The 19,301-nt window shown below is 43.9% G+C and overlaps 1 protein-coding gene across 1 annotated transcript in view; it reads left to right on the top strand.

The window, feature by feature from the left end:
• The window catches only part of LOC120064851 (potassium voltage-gated channel subfamily KQT member 2-like), an 86,302-nt gene that overhangs the window by 53,455 nt on the left and 13,546 nt on the right, over window positions 1-19,301 (top strand). The window contains exons 6-12 of the mRNA XM_039015444.1: window positions 6,471-6,581; window positions 6,807-6,902; window positions 8,234-8,328; window positions 11,885-11,914; window positions 14,116-14,184; window positions 14,522-14,551; window positions 15,935-16,209. Coding sequence (XP_038871372.1) covers window positions 6,471-6,581; window positions 6,807-6,902; window positions 8,234-8,328; window positions 11,885-11,914; window positions 14,116-14,184; window positions 14,522-14,551; window positions 15,935-16,209 — 706 coding nt within the window. The remainder of the gene's footprint in view (window positions 1-6,470; window positions 6,582-6,806; window positions 6,903-8,233; window positions 8,329-11,884; window positions 11,915-14,115; window positions 14,185-14,521; window positions 14,552-15,934; window positions 16,210-19,301) is intronic.

Below are 19,301 nucleotides of genomic sequence, written 5' to 3'. Positions count from 1 at the left end.
CAGCGGTTGCAGATAGGAGAATGTATGTCCCCACAAAACACTCAGCGGTTGCAGATAGGAGAATGTATGTCCCCACAAAACACTCAGCGGTTGTGATAGGAGAATGTATGTCCCCACAAAACACTCAGCGGGTTACTAATAGGAGAATGTATGTCCCCACAAAACACTCAGCAGGTTGCTGATAGGAGAATGTATGTCCCACACAAAACACTCAGCGGTTGCCGATAGGAGAATGTATGTCCCCACAAAACACTCAGCGGGTTACTAATAGGAGAATGTATGTCCCACAAAACATTCAGCAGGTTGCTGATAGGAGAATGTATGTCCCACAAAACACTCAGCGGGTTACTAATAGGAGAATGTATGTCCCCACAAAACACTCAGCGGTTGCAGATAGGAGAATGTATGTCCCCACAAAACACTCAGCGGTTGCAGATAGGAGAATGTATGTCCCCACAAAACACTCAGCGGTTGCTGATAGGAGAATGTCTGTCCTCACAAAACACTCAGCAGGTTGCAGATAGGAGAATGTATGTCCACACAAAACACTCAGCGGGTTACTGATAGGAGAATGTATGTCCCCACAAAACACTCAGCGGTTGCAGATAGGACAATGTATGTCCCCACAAAACACTCAGCGGTTGCTGATAGGAGAATGTATGTCCCACAAACACTTCAGCGGTTGCTGATAGGAGAAGTATGTCGCCACAAAACACTCAGAGGTTGCTAATAGGAGAATGTATCGTCCCCACAAAACACTCAGCGGTCTGCTGATAGGAGAATGTATGTCCCCACAAAACACTCAGCGGGTTGCTAATAGGAGAATGTATGTCCCCACAAAACACTCAGCGGTTGCTGATAGGAGAATGTATGTCCCCACAAAACACTCAGCGGTTGCAGATAGGAGAATGTTATGTCCCCACAAAAACACTCAGCGGTTGCAGATAGGAGAATGTATGTCCCCACAAAAACACTCAGCGGTTGCAGATAGGAGAATGTATGTCCCCACAAAACACTCAGCGTTTGCAGATAGGAGAATGTATGTCCCCACAAAACACTCAGCGGTTGCAGATAGGAGAATGTATGCCCCCACAAAACACTCAGCGGTTGCAGATAGGAGAATGTATGTCCCCACAAAACACTCAGCGGTTGCAGATAGGAGAATGTATGTCCCCACAAAACACTCAGCGGTTGCAGATAGGAGAATGTATGTCCCCACAAAACACTCAGCGGTTGCTGATCGGAGAAGTATGTCCCCACAAAAACACTCAGCGGGTTACTAATAGGAGAATGTATGTCCCCACAAAACAACTCAGCAGGTTGCTGATAGGAGAATGTATGTCCCCACAAAACACTCAGCGGGTTACTAATAGGAGAATGTATGTCCCCACAAAACACTCAGCGGTTGCAGATAGGAGAATGTATGTCCCCACAAAACACTCAGCGGTTGCAGATAGGAGAATGTATGTCCCCACATAACACTCAGCGGTTTGCAGATAGGAGAATGTATGTCCCCACAAAACACTCAGCAGGTTGCAGATAGGAGAATGTATGTCCCCACAAAACACTCAGCGGTTGCTGATATGAGAATGTCTGTCCCCACAAAAACACTCAGCGGTGCTGATATGAGAATGTCTGTCCCCACAAAACACTCAGCAGGTTGCAGATAGGAGAATGTATGTCCCCACAAAACACTCAGCGGGTTACTGATAGGAGAATGTATGTCCCCACAAAACACTCAGCGGTTGCTGATAGGAGAATGTATGTCCCCACAAAACACTCAGCGGTTGCTGATAGGAGAATGTATGTCCCCACAAAACACTCAGCAGGTTGCTAATAGGAGAATGTATGTCCCCACAAAACACTCAGCGGTTGCTGATAGGAGAATGTATGTCCCCACAAAACACTCAGCGGGTTGCTAATAGGAGAATGTATGCCCCCACAAAACACTCAGCGGTTGCTGATAGGAGAATGTATGTCCCCACAAAACACTCAGCGGTTGCAGATAGGAGAATGTATGTCCCCACAAAACACTCAGCGGTTGCAGATAGGCAAATGTATGTCCCCACAAAACACTCAGCGGGTTGCTAATAGGAGAATGTATGTCCCCACAAAACACTCAGCGGTTGCTAATAGGAGAATGTATGTCCCCACAAAACACTCAGCGGTTGCAGATAGGAGAATGTATGTCCCCACAAAACACTCAGCGGTTGCTAATAGGATAATGTATGTCCCCACAAAACACTCAGCAGGTTGCTAATAGGAGAATGTATGTCCCCACAAAACACTCAGTGGTTGCAGATAGGAGAATGTATGTCCCCACAAAACACTCAGCGGTTGCAGATAGGAGAATGTATGTCCCCACAAAACACTCAGCGGTTGCAGATAGGAGAATGTATGTCCCCACAAAACACTCAGCGGGTTACTAATAGGAGAATGTATGTCCCCACAAAACACTCAGCGGTTGCAGATAGGAGAATGTATGTCCCCACAAAACACTCAGCGGTTGCAGATAGGAGAATGTATGTCCCCACAAAACACTCAGCAGGTTACTGATTGGTAGAATGTATGTCCCCACAAAAACACTCAGCGGGTTACTGATAGGAGAATGTATGTCCCCACAAAACACTCAGCGGTTGCTAATAGGAGAATGTATGTCCCCACAAAACACTCAGCAGGTTGCTAATAGGAGAATGTATGTCCCCACAAAACACTCAGCAGGTTGCTGATAGGAGAATGTATGTCCCCACAAAACACTCAGCAGGTTGCTGATAGGAGAATGTATGTCCCACAAAACACTCAGCGGTTGCAGATAGGAGAATGTATGTCGCCACAAAACACTCAGCGGTTGCAGATAGGAGAATGTATGTCCCCACAAAACACTCAGCGGTTGCAGATAGGAGAATGTATGTCCCCACAAAACACTCAGCGGTTGCAGATAGGAGAATGTATGTCCCCACAAAACACTCAGCGGTTGCTGATAGGAGAATGTATGTCCCCACAAAACACTCAGCGGGTTACTAATAGGAGAATGTATGTCCCCACAAAACACTCAGCAGGTTGCTGATAGGAGAATGTATGTCCCCACAAAACACTCAGCGGTTGCCGATAGGAGAATGTATGTCCCCACAAAACACTCAGCGGGTTACTAATAGGAGAATGTATGTCCCCACAAAACACTCAGCAGGTTGCTGATAGGAGAATGTATGTCCCCACAAAACACTCAGCGGGTTACTAATAGGAGAATGTATGTCCCCACAAAACACTCAGCGGTTGCAGATAGGAGAATGTATGTCCCCACAAAACACTCAGCGGTTGCAGATAGGAGAATGTATGTCCCCACAAAACACTCAGCGGTTGCTGATAGGAGAATGTCTGTCCTCACAAAACACTCAGCAGGTTGCAGATAGGAGAATGTATGTCCACACAAAACACTCAGCGGGTTACTGATAGGAGAATGTATGTCCCCACAAAACACTCAGCGGTTGCAGATAGGACAATGTATGTCCCCACAAAACACTCAGCCGTTGCTGATAGGAGAATGTATGTCCCCACAAAACACTCAGCGGTTGCTGATAGGAGAATGTATGTCGCCACAAAACACTCAGCAGGTTGCTAATAGGAGAATGTATGTCCCCACAAAACACTCAGCGGTTGCTGATAGGAGAATGTATGTCCCCACAAAACACTCAGCGGGTTGCTAATAGGAGAATGTATGTCCCCACAAAACACTCAGCGGTTGCTGATAGGAGAATGTATGTCCCCACAAAACACTCAGCGGTTGCAGATAGGAGAATGTATGTCCCCACAAAACACTCAGCGGTTGCAGATAGGAGAATGTATGTCCCCACAAAACACTCAGCGGTTGCAGATAGGAGAATGTATGTCCCACAAAACACTCAGCGTTTGCAGATAGGAGAATGTATGTCCCCACAAAACACTCAGCGGTTGCAGATAGGAGAATGTATGCCCCCACAAAACACTCAGCGGTTGCAGATAGGAGAATGTATGTCCCCACAAAACACTCAGCGGTTGCAGATAGGAGAATGTATGTCCCCACAAAACACTCAGCGGTTGCAGATAGGAGAATGTATGTCCCCACAAAACACTCAGCGGTTGCTGATCGGAGAATGTATGTCCCCACAAAACACTCAGCGGGTTACTAATAGGAGAATGTATGTCCCCACAAAACACTCAGCAGGTTGCTGATAGGAGAATGTATGTCCCCACAAAACACTCAGCGGGTTACTAATAGGAGAATGTATGTCCCCACAAAACACTCAGCGGTTGCAGATAGGAGAATGTATGTCCCCACAAAACACTCAGCGGTTGCAGATAGGAGAATGTATGTCCCCACATAACACTCAGCGGTTGCAGATAGGAGAATGTATGTCCCCACAAAACACTCAGCGGTTGCAGATAGGAGAATGTATGTCCCCACAAAACACTCAGCGGTTGCTGATATGAGAATGTATGTCCCCACAAAACACTCAGCGGTTGCTGATATGAGAATGTCTGTCCCCACAAAACACTCAGCAGGTTGCAGATAGGAGAATGTATGTCCCCACAAAACACTCAGCGGGTTACTGATAGGAGAATGTATGTCCCCACAAAACACTCAGCGGTTGCTGATAGGAGAATGTATGTCCCCACAAAACACTCAGCGGTTGCTGATAGGAGAATGTATGTCCCCACAAAACACTCAGCAGGTTGCTAATAGGAGAATGTATGTCCCCACAAAACACTCAGCGGTTGCTGATAGGAGAATGTATGTCCCCACAAAACACTCAGCGGGTTGCTAATAGGAGAATGTATGCCCCCACAAAACACTCAGCGGTTGCTGATAGGAGAATGTATGTCCCCACAAAACACTCAGCGGTTGCAGATAGGAGAATGTATGTCCCCACAAAACACTCAGCGGTTGCAGATAGGCAAATGTATGTCCCCACAAAACACTCAGCGGGTTGCTAATAGGAGAATGTATGTCCCCACAAAACACTCAGCGGTTGCTAATAGGAGAATGTATGTCCCCACAAAACACTCAGCGGTTGCAGATAGGAGAATGTATGTCCCCACAAAACACTCAGCGGTTGCTAATAGGATAATGTATGTCCCCACAAAACACTCAGCAGGTTGCTAATAGGAGAATGTATGTCCCCACAAAACACTCAGTGGTTGCAGATAGGAGAATGTATGTCCCCACAAAACACTCAGCGGTTGCAGATAGGAGAATGTATGTCCCCACAAAACACTCAGCGGTTGCAGATAGGAGAATGTATGTCCCCACAAAACACTCAGCGGGTTACTAATAGGAGAATGTATGTCCCCACAAAACACTCAGCGGTTGCAGATAGGAGAATGTATGTCCCCACAAAACACTCAGCGGTTGCAGATAGGAGAATGTATGTCCCCACAAAACACTCAGCAGGTTACTGATTGGTAGAATGTATGTCCCCACAAAACACTCAGCGGGTTACTGATAGGAGAATGTATGTCCCCACAAAACACTCAGCGGTTGCTAATAGGAGAATGTATGTCCCCACAAAACACTCAGCAGGTTGCTAATAGGAGAATGTATGTCCCCACAAAACACTCAGCAGGTTGCTGATAGGAGAATGTATGTCCCCACAAAACACTCAGCAGGTTGCTGATAGGAGAATGTATGTCCCCACAAAACACTCAGCGGTTGCAGATAGGAGAATGTATGTCGCCACAAAACACTCAGCGGTTACAAATACGCTATGTTTGGAAGGTCCCAACAAAACTCCCAGCACTTGTTTAAAACATAATTTTTGGACGTCCCCATGAAATAGCCAGCAACATTTCAGTCACCACAAAACACCCAGCATTTCTTAATACGATCATTTCTATAGGTCCTTATAAAACACCCAGCATTTCTTAATAGGATCATTTCTATAGGTCCTTATAAAACACCCAGCATTTCTTAATAGGATCATTTCTATAGGTCCTTACAAAACACCCAGCATTTCTTAATAGGATCATTTCTATAGGTCCTTATAAAACACCCAGCATTTCTTAATAGGATCATTTCTATAGGTCCTTATAAAACACCCAGCATTTCTTAATAGGATCATTTCTATAGGTCCTTATAAAACACCCAGCATTTCTTAATAGGATCATTTCTATAGGTCCTTATAAAACACCCAGCATTTCTTAATAGGATCATTTCTATAGGTCCTTATAAAACACCCAGCATTTCTTAATAGGATAATTTATATAGGTCCTTATATAACACCCAGTACTTGTGTTAACTGAGAATCTAAAGAAAGAAGAGATGAATGTAATTCAACCTTGGGACTTAGAATGACCGGTCGTATCTCCTTATGTCACCCTTCATGAGAGACCATCTGAATAACAGCCTCGGAGAATGATTGTCTTGTTACATGTAACAGCTTTGTGTGAGATGGAAAAAAGATGTAATTCAAGATGTCTGCCAATTGCCTTCTCAGATCACCCTGACTACCATTGGTTACGGAGACAAGTTTCCCATAACGTGGAACGGACGTCTTCTCGCCGCAACCTTCACCTTGATTGGAGTATCTTTCTTTGCACTTCCAGCAGTAAGATGCTTTTATCCCAAAAAATGACTGAAGTGACTTATTAATGTGCACTTAATGCAAGGAAATGGAGGGCTACTGAAGAACCTCAGAAAATGAGTGCCCCGAAGCATCTGCAATTTGATAGTCAAGTGTTACTCTGAAGTAAGAGTTCATTATGTAACTGTGAATTGATCATGTTTTCCAGAGGCTTGTTGTTGTGACTAACAGCTTGCCTGTATCTCTAAGGGTATCTTGGGCTCCGGCTTCGCCTTGAAGGTCCAGGAGCAACATCGACAAAAACACTTTGAGAAGAGGCGGAATCCTGCGGCAGGACTTATTCAGGTAAATAAACCAGGAGCTTATTCACTCTAAAAAACAACATTTAGCGCGTTTTCACTCAAGTTCTGGTGATCTGGTATCCTGGTGATCTGGTGTCCTGGTGATATGGTATCCTGGTGATCTGGTGTCCTGGTGATCTGGTGTCCTGGTGATCTGGTGTCCTGGTGATATGGTATCCTGGTGATCTGGTGTCCTGGTGATCTGGTATCCTGGTGATCTGGTGTCCTGGTGATCTGGTATCCTGGTGATCTGGTGTCCTTGTGATATGGTATCCTGGTGATCTGGTGTCCTGGTGATCTGGTGTCCTGGTGATCTGGTGTCCTGGTGATATGGTATCCTGGTGATCTGGTGTCCTGGTGATATGGTATCCTGGTGATCTGGTGTCCTGGTGATCTGGTATCCTGGTGATCTGGTGTCCTGGTGATATGGTGTCCTGGTGATATGGTATCCTGGTGATATGGTGTCCTGGTGATATGGTATCCTGGTGATCTGGTGTCCTGGTGATATGGTGTCCTGGTGATATGGTATCCTGGTGATCTGGTGTCCTGGTGGGGTTCCATAGACCATTTCTGGTAATTTCACAAAACAGTCTTTGCTTCCACAAGAATGGAAATTAACAGTTTCAGGGTACTCTTTCCAAGACAAACATTCTACATGACGCCACCATGCTAGCGTGTTTATATGAGGCAAAACGTTCCATGTCACAATACCTGGTACTCTAGTTCTGGATCCTGAACCCACTTCTCAGTCAACTACTAGAATGAATTTTGGCCAGTATTCGTTTGGTTTCCCTGGTCCCAAACACTCCAGTAGCCCAATCAGACAATGATGTGAAAGCACCCACACACAGGCCAGAGAAAGACAGATTAGACGGTACACACACAGTGATAGATATCGGAGTGTGAGTTGTCTCTGCCAAGACATGAGTAATAGGGCTCACTTAGTAATTCCCTGCTTGCTGTTCATACCTGCTTGACTGTTTGAAATACATATAGTCTACACACAAAGATTTGTATGAAAACATAAAGGAAACGCTGTATTCATTACCTTCCTTTTAAAACCATGCACCTCTCTTTCTCTCTCTATTTCTATTTTTTCTCTCTCTCTATTTCTCTCTCTCACCATTTATTATTCATCCTGCTCTCTCCTTTATTTAATCTCTCTCTCTCTCTCTCTCTCTCTCTCTCTCTCTCTCTCTCTCTCTCTCTCTCTCTCTCTCTCTCTCTCTCTCTCTCTCTCTCTCTCTCTCTCTCTCTCTCTCTCTCTCTCTCTCTCTCTCTCTCTCTCTCTCTCTCTCTCTCTCTCTCTCTCTCTCTCTCTCTCTCTCTCTTTAGGCCGCGTGGCGTTTCTACGCCACTAATCTCACCCGGCCAGACCTGGAGTCGACGTGGGATTATTACGAACGCACCGTATCCTCACCGATGTACAGGTATTGATTATATAGTAAATCAGCGCCTAGATTTAAATTGTCCCGTCTGCTCCTCTCCGGTTTCAGCTGAGACGGATCCAGCCATCGCTGCCTCCATCGATCCACCCCTCTGACCTTTGCACATTCCTTTCCCCTCAATCTGAAGGTTAATGGAGATGTCCAATCAGTATCTATGTAGAGGCTACGGGCCTGATTTATTGTTATTGGTCCAAGCCAATAGATGTTTAGTTATAGTAATAACAATCTGAAGGTTAATGAAGATGTCTAATCAGGATCTAACTGCCAAAATAAAATAAACGCCAACATGAATTGTCTTAAAACAACGTTGGGCCACCACGAACATCTTCAATGCACCTTGGTATAAATTCTACAAGTGTACATTTCTTACTAAATTCTGACATACATGGAGATTCTAGGATTTGCGTGTGCCACAATTTCTTGGCATTTATCAAACTGTCGCACGCAACATCTACGCATGTTTGCATTGATAAATTAGATACATACTATATTTGTGGCTACAAACCCACCTGCTACAAACCCACCTGGAAAACATCCCCCATTCACCTTTTATGGTAACAAAAACGCTATCATTTGCTGTATGATTTGGAGATGTTGGAAAATTTGTAGAGGTGTAGGAGAATGTTACAGGGCCTTTTTCAAATTACAAATGCGTGCCGCCTAGCGAGTGACAAACACTGGCTGCGCATTCTGAAAGATTGATTGTCCTTTCAAACAATTTAAAAGTAAATGCTACAGCCCACACTTCTATGCAATAGATGATTATGTTTCTATCTCATGCTTTGGTATAGGCTCTGAGATGAAATAAGCTAGGGCATGATGTCTCGCTTCAATCGCACAGCAATACTGTAGCCTATCCAGACTGTCACAGACTATCAAGGCTACCAGTCTATTTACTTTCAAGCATGGTTGGCTATTCAATGAGCGATGGATAAATGGTAGCATGCGTGGCTATTCAATGAGCGATGGATAAATGGTAGCATGCGTGGCTATTCAATGAGCGATGGATAAATGGTAGCATGCGTGGCTATTCAATGAGCGATGGATAAATGGTAGCATGCGTGGCTATTCAATGAGCGATTGATAAATGGTAGCATGCTTGGCTATTCAATGAGCGATGGATAAATGGTAGCATGCTTGGCTATTCAATGAGCGATGAATAAATGGTAGCATGCGTGGCTATTCAATGAGCGATGGATAAATGGTAGCATGCGTGGCTATTGAATATTTAATACATTTTTTTAAAGTTCACCTGTATTTAACCAGGTAGGCTAGTTGAGAACAAGTTCTCATTTACAACTGCGACCTGGCCAAGATAAAGCAAAGTAGTTCGACACCTACAACAACACAGAGTTACACATGGGATAAACAAACATACAATCAATAATACAGTAGAAAAAATCTATATACAGCATGTGTTGGCCAGGTCGCAGTTGTAAATGAGAACTTGTTCTCAACTGGCCTACCTGGTTAAATAAAGGTGATTTTTTTTTAAGTCACTGAGATTTCTTCTTCTAGCCATGGTAACCAAAATAATATTTTTTAATTGCTCAATAAACTCAGGAACCACACCTGTGTGGAAGCACCTGGTTTCAATGTACTTTCTATCCTTCATTTACTCAAGTGTTTCCTTTACTTTGGCAGTTACCTGATAGAGGCTAAGGACCCGATGGATTCTTAGTCTAAGCCAATAGACATTTACTTCATTATAATAATAAAAGCCATATACTTTTCTATCCTAAGTGGCTAACAACAGCGAGTGCTGTTCGTGTCGTGGCGCTGTGCTCTAACAACGGAAACACAGAGGACATTACATTTTACCACGTGGATTCATTTAAAAAGGATGGTATAGTTATTATAGAAATGTATGATGTAGGTCTGAAGGAGATCTGTGAAGGTTTAATGTAGTCTAGTCTTTGTGTTTGCTTAGGGAGGAAAAACTGTTCACAAGCTCACTTCACCCCACGAGATCATGTGTTGACAGACAGTTGGATTGCATAATGCTGATGTCATTAGCAAACATCAAATCAATCAAATTTTATTAGTCACATGCGCCTAATACAACAGGTAGACCTTACAGTGAAATGCTTACTTACGAGCCCCTAACCGACAGTGCAGTTTCAAAAAATACAGATAAGAATAAGAGATAAAAGTAACAAGTAATTAAAGAGGAGCAGTAAAACATGTATACAGAGGGGTGCTGGTACAGAGTCAGTGTGCGGGGGCACCGGTTAGTTGAGGTAGAATGTACATGTAGGTAGAGTTAATTAAAGTGACTATGCATAGATGACAACAGAGAGTGGCAGTGGTGTGAAGAAGGGAGGGGCAATGTGAATAGTCTGGGTGGCCATTTCACTAGATGTTCAGGAGTCTTATGGCTTGAGGGTAGAAGATGTTTAGTAGCCTCTTGGACCTAGACTTGGCGCTCCGCTACCACTTGCCGTGTGGTAGCAGAGAGAACAGTCTATGACTAGGGTGGCTGGAGTCTTTGACAATTTTCAGGGCTTTCCTTTGACACCGCCTGTTATAGAGGTCCTGGATGGCAGGAAGCTTGGCCCCAGTGATGTACTGGGCCTTTTGCACTACCCTTTGTACTGCCTTGCAGTCGGAGGCCGAGCAGTTGCCATACCAGGCAGTGATGCAACCAGTCAGGATGCTCTCTATGGTGCAGCTGTAGAACCTTTTGAGGATCTGAGGACCCATGCCAAATCTTTACAGTTTCCTGAGAATGAATAGGTTTTGTCGTGCCCGCTTCACGACTGACATGGTGTGCTTGGACCATGCTAGTTTGTTGATGATGTGGACACCAAGGAACTTGAAGCTCTCAACCTGCGTGCTCGGCATGCTCGGTCCTCTTTTTCCTGTAGTCCACAATCATCTCCTTTATCTTGATCACATTGAGGGATAGGTTGTTATTCTGGCACCACATGGCCAGGTCTCTGACCTCCTCCCTATAGGCTGTCTCGTTGTTGTCGGTGTTCAGGCCTACCACTGTTGTGTCATCGGCAAATTTAATGATCGTGTTGGAGTCTTGCCTGGCCGTGCAGTCATGAGTGAACAGGGAGTACAGGAGGGGGCCGAGCACACACCCTTGAGGGGCCCCTGTGTTGAGGATCAGCGTGGCGGATGTGTTGTTACCTACCCTTACCACCTGGGGGCGGCCCGTCAGGAAGTCCAGGATCCAGTTGCAGAGGGAGGTGTTCAGTCCCAGGGTCCCTATCTCATTGATTAGCTTTGAGGGTACTATGGTGTTGAACGCTGAGCTGTAGTCAATGAACAGCACTCTCACATAAGTGCTCCTTCTTTCCAGGTGGGAAAGGGCAGTGTGGAGTGCAATAGAGACTGCATCATCTGTGGATATGTTGGGGTGGTATGCAAATTGGAGTGGGTCTAGAGTTTCTGGGATGATGGTGTTGATGTGAGCCATGACCAGCCTTTCAAAGCACTTCATGGCTACAGATATGGCTTTTTATGTACGCCCCTATACGGTGTGGTTTTCCAAAGTCCTGCTTGGCTGTAATACTAGGGTACTCACTAGGAACCAAACAGATTCATACAGTCGTTCCCTGTTTCGGTTTATCTGAACTATCTGAAACTCTTGTTTTTATTGGAAAAATACGACCCAGAAAACATCAACACCAACCATCTGAGACAAATTATGAATCTGTTTTATCCTCAATAATCAAAAACATTACTACATTTTACTGTTGCATACTTTCTTTTCGTTCTAGTCTTTATGCAAATTGTGAAAATGTATAATTTATGTGATGCAAATTTTTACCTACTTTAGCAGATTTGGACGGACATCTTTGGAATATGTGAAACCACAGCTCCAATCCCATGTCGGGGTATAACTGGTATCAGTTCCCTCTTGGACTCCAACATATTGCTCAGTATTAGCTGGGTGCTATAGCAGGTTTTACCATCATTATTTCTCTCCTGTCGTCAGGGTCTGGCAATGCAAGCTGTTTGATGTCCACCTAAAATGTTTGATTGATGGCTGGCCTTTCCTGCTTTGATGTCGGAGAGGAAAAATGACACCTAGACCTTTACTTTATGGAGCGCACCACACCATGCCAGTGAAATTATATTCCCTTTCTTCTCACCACCTACTCAATGTCCGATAACACCTACACACACATACACACACACACACACACACACATCGGGTGACAAGTTTCAATTTCAATTTGGATGAGATATGGTTCACAATTTCTGTTGGTTTGTAACAATTTGGTGACATTGCGTGCCTAAGCATACTGTTTGTGTTGAGTTATTATTTATGTGAATTTACCATGCCAGACGGGTATGCTACAAAGCAGGATCAATGAGTTAGCCAGCTAACTTGTCAAAATATTGTCAAATAACATTACTTTTTTTTGTTGAAAAAAAAAATGGGCATGATCTAATTGAGTCAACAATCAAAAAAACATTAGTTTAGCTTTCTTTTTTTTCTTCTTTCTACCTCCTTTTTCGTGGTATCCAATTGTTAGTCGTTACTGTCTTGTCTCATCGCTACAACTCCCACACGGACTTGGGAGAGGCGAAGGTCGAGAGCTATGCATCCTCGAAAACACAATCCAACCAAGCCGCACTGCATCTTAACACAGCGCGCATCCAACCCAGAAGCCAGCCGCACCAATGTGTCGGAGGAAACACTGTACACCTAGCGACCTGATCAGTGTGCACTGTGCCCGGCCCGCCACAGGAGTCACTAGTGCACGATGAGACAAGGATATACCTGCTGGCCAAACCCTCCCTAACGACGCTAGGCCAATTGTGTGCCGCCCCATGGGCCTCCCAGCCGCGAGGCTGGCTGCGACAGAGCCTGGGCTCGAACCCAGAGTCTCTGGTGGCACAGCTACCACTGCGATGCAGTGCCTTAAACCACTGCGCCACCCGGAAGGCCCTAGTTTAGCTTTCTTAATGAACCTGAAAATCTGTAGCTATTTTTTGTTGTTTATCAAAGTTGATTGATAGAGGAAGGGATAAATGCAAACGGGGATGGCCAGGGGAGGGCCATATCTGGTTGTCGCATAGTGGGCTCAGGGCCAAGAGACTGTTTTTTTATTATTTTTACTTCATCTGCAGAAAAGGTTTCCATTGGATACGGCAAGTCTTAGATTAATTAAAGTGTGCTGTGTGATGTCTCATATGGAACAACAGCCTACTTTGATAGTTGAGGGGTCTTTGATAGTTGAGGGGTCTTTGATAGTTGAGGGGTCGAATTGGATGCAAAGGCCGTAGGTCAACAGTGAATTATAATTGAACAGAACATTACGGAAGACAAGCATCTACTATAAAACGTTGGAAGATTACTGAATTGGATAGTTATTGTTATTGCAGTTTTTTTTATATTGTGTCACATATTCTCTTATTTGCATTCGAACTATGAAATGAAAATGCCATCTTAGTTCTGGTTACAAGGCAATTGGAAGCATCCCCCCAGAATTCAAGCTTTTGGTAAGGAGAGGGAGGCACACAAAATAAAGAAGGAAATATATAGCCTACTACCCATAGATGGCACTGATTGCATCCTGAATCATATATACTGAGTGTATAAAACATTAGGAACACCTTCCTAATATTGAATTGCACCCCTATTTTGCCCCCAGATTAGCCTAAATTTGTCAGGGCATGGGACTCTACAAGGTGTGGAAAGTGTTCCACATGTATGCTGGCCCATGTTGACTGCAATCTATGAAGTGAAGCTGTGGTACGCTTTTTTTTGCTTCCCTGTAACACGACAAGTCTTGTTTTTCTAAGTAGACTGATTCCGCCGCTGAATCAACTGGATCTCCTGAGAAACCTGAAGAGCAAGTCGGGACTGTCATTCAGGTCAGAAACAATATGAATTCATTACCTCCTAAGATGCAGTATGTCTTTATAACAATATGAATTCATCACCTGCTAAGATGCAATATGTCTTTATAATAATATGAAACATTATGGAAAATATAGCATCAATGCTATACGAGTTTTGCTTGAGATTGACAGACTACTGACAATTGTGTGTGTGTGTTTGTGTGTGTGTTTGTGTGTGTGTGTGTGTGTGTGTGTGTGTGTGTGTGTGTGTGTGTGTGTGTGTGTGTGTGTGTGTGTGTGTGTGTGTGTGTGTGTGTGTGTGTGTGTGTGTGTGTGTGTGTGTGAGACTTTGTGTTTCCTGACCTAACAGAAAGGACTCCCAACCGGAGTCCTCCCCAAGGTCAGTTTCAAAACATTATTTCACAACGATGTCAAATAAATCTGCAACCCAAATTTCTGGTTGGTTCCAAAGTGGACACTAAACCGGCAGACTGTTCAAAACAGTCCCCAACGTTGATAGTACCAGCCCATGTCTTATTACCACCAAGGTGACCAACTGCTTTCTATACATGGAATGCATCCCAAATAGCACCCTATTCCCTATGTTGCACTACTTAAAAGTGTACTGCATAGGGAATAGGGTGCCATTTGGGATGCAACAAGGTCACAGACAACAACACAGAGGCCAACCTACTGACACTCATATTCACCCGTCTAATTACTAACTAATGATCCATGATGGCGTGACATCAATGAGAACATTATTTATGTGCCCTGACACTGTCCTCTGATGGACGCCTGGCCATGTTCATAGGTAGTGCACGTGCTCATAGGTAGTGCATGTGCTCATAGGTAGTGCACGTGACCATGCTCATAGGTAGTGCACATACTCATAGGTAGTGCACGTGACCATGCTCATAGGTAGTGCACGTGACCATTCTCATAGGTAGTGCACATACTCATAGGTAGTGCATGTGTTCATAGGTAGTGCACGTGACCATGCTCATATGTAGTGCACATACTCATAGGTAGTGCACATACTCATAGGTAGTGCATGTGTTCATAGGTAGTGCACGTGACCATGCTCATAGGTAGTGCACGTACTCATAGGTAGTGCACGTAACCATGCTCATAGGTAGTGCATGTGCTTATAGGTAGTGCACGTGACCATTCTCATAGGTAGTGCACGTACTCATAGGTCGTGCACGTGACCATGCTCATAGGTAGTGCACGTGACCATTCTCATAGGTACTGCATGTGCTCATAGGTAGTGCACATGACCATTCTCATAGATAGTGCACGTGCTCATAGGTCGTGCATGTGTCCATTCTCATAGGTAGTGCACGTGCTCATAGGTCGTGCACGTGACCGTGTTCATAGGTCGTGCACGTGCTTACTCAGGTGATTCAGTCATATGGCCACAGATATGTTAAGCTCATGTATGAGAACAAGACAGGATTATGTGTTTGTGTTAGTGTTTTAGACAAGCTCAATAAAATGAGGAGTGTTATTGAAAAATGTTGTTTGACTGATTATTTACTGCCTAATGATGATACTCCTCTGACAACATTCACTTGGATGCAATACCAAAACATCGTAAACAAGTAGTTAACCACTTACAACTGTGACATCAATAGTATCTGCTTACCATAACTGCATATATGTAAATTAGATAAATGAGGATTTGCATGACTACACAGAAAAACACAGACTCGTACTGCTCAAGTTGTAATCATAGGACATAACTCCTTTCAACATCTCTTGACCCTCTGACCCCTTCCAGTCAGAAGGTCAGCCTGAAGGAGCGTGTGTTCTCCAGTCCCCGGAGTTCAGGAACCAAAGGGAAAGGTTCCCCCCAGGGCCCCAGTGGACAAGGCAGCCAGGGCCAGGGTCAGGGGGGCCAAGGTCAGGGCCAACCCATCCGCCGGTCCCCTAGTGGGGACAACAGCAACGAAGACAGCCCTAGCAAAGTGCCCAAGAGCTGGAGCTTCGGAGAACGCAGCCGGGCGCGTCAGGCCTTCCGCATCAAGGGAGCCGCCTCGCGCCAAAATTCAGAAGGTAGGAGTATCTTACTGTCTTTACACAATGTGTTTCTGAGGTACTTGATCTGTTGAATTTAGCTTTTGAATGATGTGTTATTCTTCATTGCTTTAGTGTTGCATTGTCATCCGAGCAGGCCATCTTGGAAATGGGTTTGTTGTGATGTGAGCGTTCAGATGGTACGAGTATTAATGTTGTTTTATGTACTGTATCTATTGAGCCTCTTTTTACAGGTGTGATACTTTGCTCTCTATTGTCTGTAGAATCTATGTTTCCTTGCTGTTTGGTTCATTTGAAACCAACTTCGGACAGTACAATTAGAGAAAGGCACAGTGTGGTGATTATTGTCTGCTGATGTAGTTGATATATATAAAGTTAGGGGACATCACAGTTACAGCAATTGTGATAATGCTACTCAATGCTAACATAAGGGTTTCGTTAGCTCCATGACTCTATGGCAAGTTATAACCGACTTCTGAACTGATAATGACAGCGCTATAACCACTTTCCTCGATATAGCTCTATAAAACAGTTTCATGTCAAACTCATGAGTTCATAACATGTCTTATAACGATCCTATTTGCAGTATATACACTGAGTGTACAAAACATTAGAAACACCTTCCTAATATTGAGTTGCACCCTCTTTGCGCCCTCAGAACAGCCTCAATTCGTCGGGGCATGGAATCTACAAGGTGTCGAAAGCATCCACAGGGATGCTGGCCCATGTTGACTCCAATGCTTTCCACAGTTGTGTCAAGTTGGATAGATGAAAGACCCATCAACGTTGCAGTTCTTGACACACTCAAACCGGTGCACCTGGCACCTACAACCCATACTGTGTTCAAAGGCACTTAAATATTTTGTCTTACCCATTCACCCTCTAAATGGCACACATACACAATCCATGTCTCAATTGTCTCAAGGCTTAAAAATCGTTCTTTAACCTGTCTCCTTCCCTTCATCTACACTGATTGAAGTGGATTTGTGATATCAATAAAGGATCATAGTTTTCACCTGGATTCATCTGGTCAGTCTATGTCATGGAAAGAGCAGGTGTTCTTAATGTTTTGTACACTCAATATATAGTATTGGTATAGTGACCACCTCTAAATAGTATTTAGGTGTTAAAGTGATACTCCTAATTAATCGTAGATATTTACCATGAACTTAACAGCATGACAGCATATGTTTGAGCTACATGAGGTATTTATGTTAAACATATCCTGTCTGTGTAGTGTGTCTGTACTGATGCAGTTGTTGCTCTTGATGGTGTTTTCTCTGTACCTTGACAGAAAATATGCATTTGATGCGTGATTGGCAATGCGCAATCCTCATCGATTCCTTTTCGTTTCTCTGTTTGACGCTGTGCTAAAGTGCTGATTGAGATGCAGGATGAAGAATTCAGACAGAAGAGCTCCCCAGGTCAGGCAAATGGAGAGGGTTGTTGCACCACCCATGATCAACATGCTGATAAGAAAATATAGAGGGACTCATTGCCTAATGTACAGATATGCAATCATGTTTAGTTTTTGGTTTGGTATGCCTTTTGGGCTGGTTCCCCAGACACAGAAGCCTAGTCCTGGACAAAAAAGCATGCTCAATGGAAAATATCAATTGAAAGTGTTTTCAAAGGCTTAATCTGTGTCTGAGAAACCAGCCCTTCATCTTTAATTTTTTTTATTTTGAATTGTTCCATTTTGTAAATAGCTGTAAAGAGGTAAACATGCTGTATAGTGTAAGATAACATGGATTTATTTTTTTGCTGGCAATGGCATCACCTTCATGTTTTCTGTTTGATTGACTTGTTTTCATCATTAAACATCATAAAAACATATACTTTGAATACTAATGAGATGCCTGCTCGAGTTTCTTGTCCAAATCATCCCAAGGTGTCAAATTGATTGTGTAGCTTAATAAAGTAACTTTAAGATGATTTAGACATGAAGTCAGTCCAAATCTGATTTCACACATCAGTTCTAGTGATCAACCAGATCAAAATCTGGCAAAATCAGACAATATTTAATATACATTTTATATACATTTTGGTTAAAACTATTTACTAAAGTAATTCAATGGAGTAAAATGAGTGTGCATATCAGTCTCTCATTGATTTCAGTCTCATGCCGTTAGATGATAACTGGGGCCAAATTATTGGTCTCAATTGCAGCAATCAATTAATAGCATGCTTAAGAGATCATATTAAACCCAGTAACACGCTATAACAATCTATGTCAGTTTATGATGATGACTGTTACCGACGTCTGTTGATATGTCTGTTATGTCATGCAAATTATTAGCCTGGGAAAACAGAGCTCTTCAGTTTGGATTCCCGGGCTAACAAAAAAGAATACTTGACATAATGCCTCTATAGCATGATCATGACATAAATCATAGTGATATAAAATGATGACATAAAACCTGTCATGATATGTCACTATGGTTACGCAAAGCAAGAACTGTATGACATTTAAATCTGATTGTAAATTTCACCACTTCATAATGCCACGTGGCTTGCATGTCACGGTATACTGTAGCAGGCCTTATGCCGTTCATATGGTAGCCTTATGCCGTTCATATGGTAGCCTTATGCCGTTCCTATGGCAGCCCTATGCCGTTCCTATGGCAGCCCTATGCCGTTCCTATGGCAGCCCTATGCCGTTCCTATGGCAGCCTTATGCCGTTCCTATGGCAGCCCTATGCCGTTCCTATGGCAGCCCTATGCCGTTCCTATGGCAGCCCTATGCCGTTCCTATGGCAGCCATATGCCGTTCCTATGGCAACCTTATGCCGTTCCTATGGCAGCCCTATGCCGTTCCTATGGCAGCCTTATGCCGTTCCTATGGCAGCCTTATGCCGTTCCTATGGCAGACCTATGCCGTTCCTATGGCAGCCTTATGCCGTTCCTATGGCAGCCTTATGCCGTTCCTATGGCAGCCATATACCGTTCCTATGGCAGCCCTATGCCGTTCCTATGGCACCCATATACCGTTCCTATGGCAGCCCTATGCCGTTCCTATGGCACCCATATACCGTTCCTATGGCAGCCCTATGCCGTTTTTAGTTTTGCATCCCTTTTTTTAAACCAGAGATCCTACATTCTTACATGTT

The sequence above is a fragment of the Salvelinus namaycush genome, chromosome 20, assembly GCF_016432855.1.
Source record: "Salvelinus namaycush isolate Seneca chromosome 20, SaNama_1.0, whole genome shotgun sequence".
Classification (NCBI taxonomy): domain Eukaryota; kingdom Metazoa; phylum Chordata; class Actinopteri; order Salmoniformes; family Salmonidae; genus Salvelinus; species Salvelinus namaycush.
The sequence above is the reverse complement of the archived record's forward strand: the minus strand, read 5'-3'. Positions and strand labels throughout refer to the sequence as shown.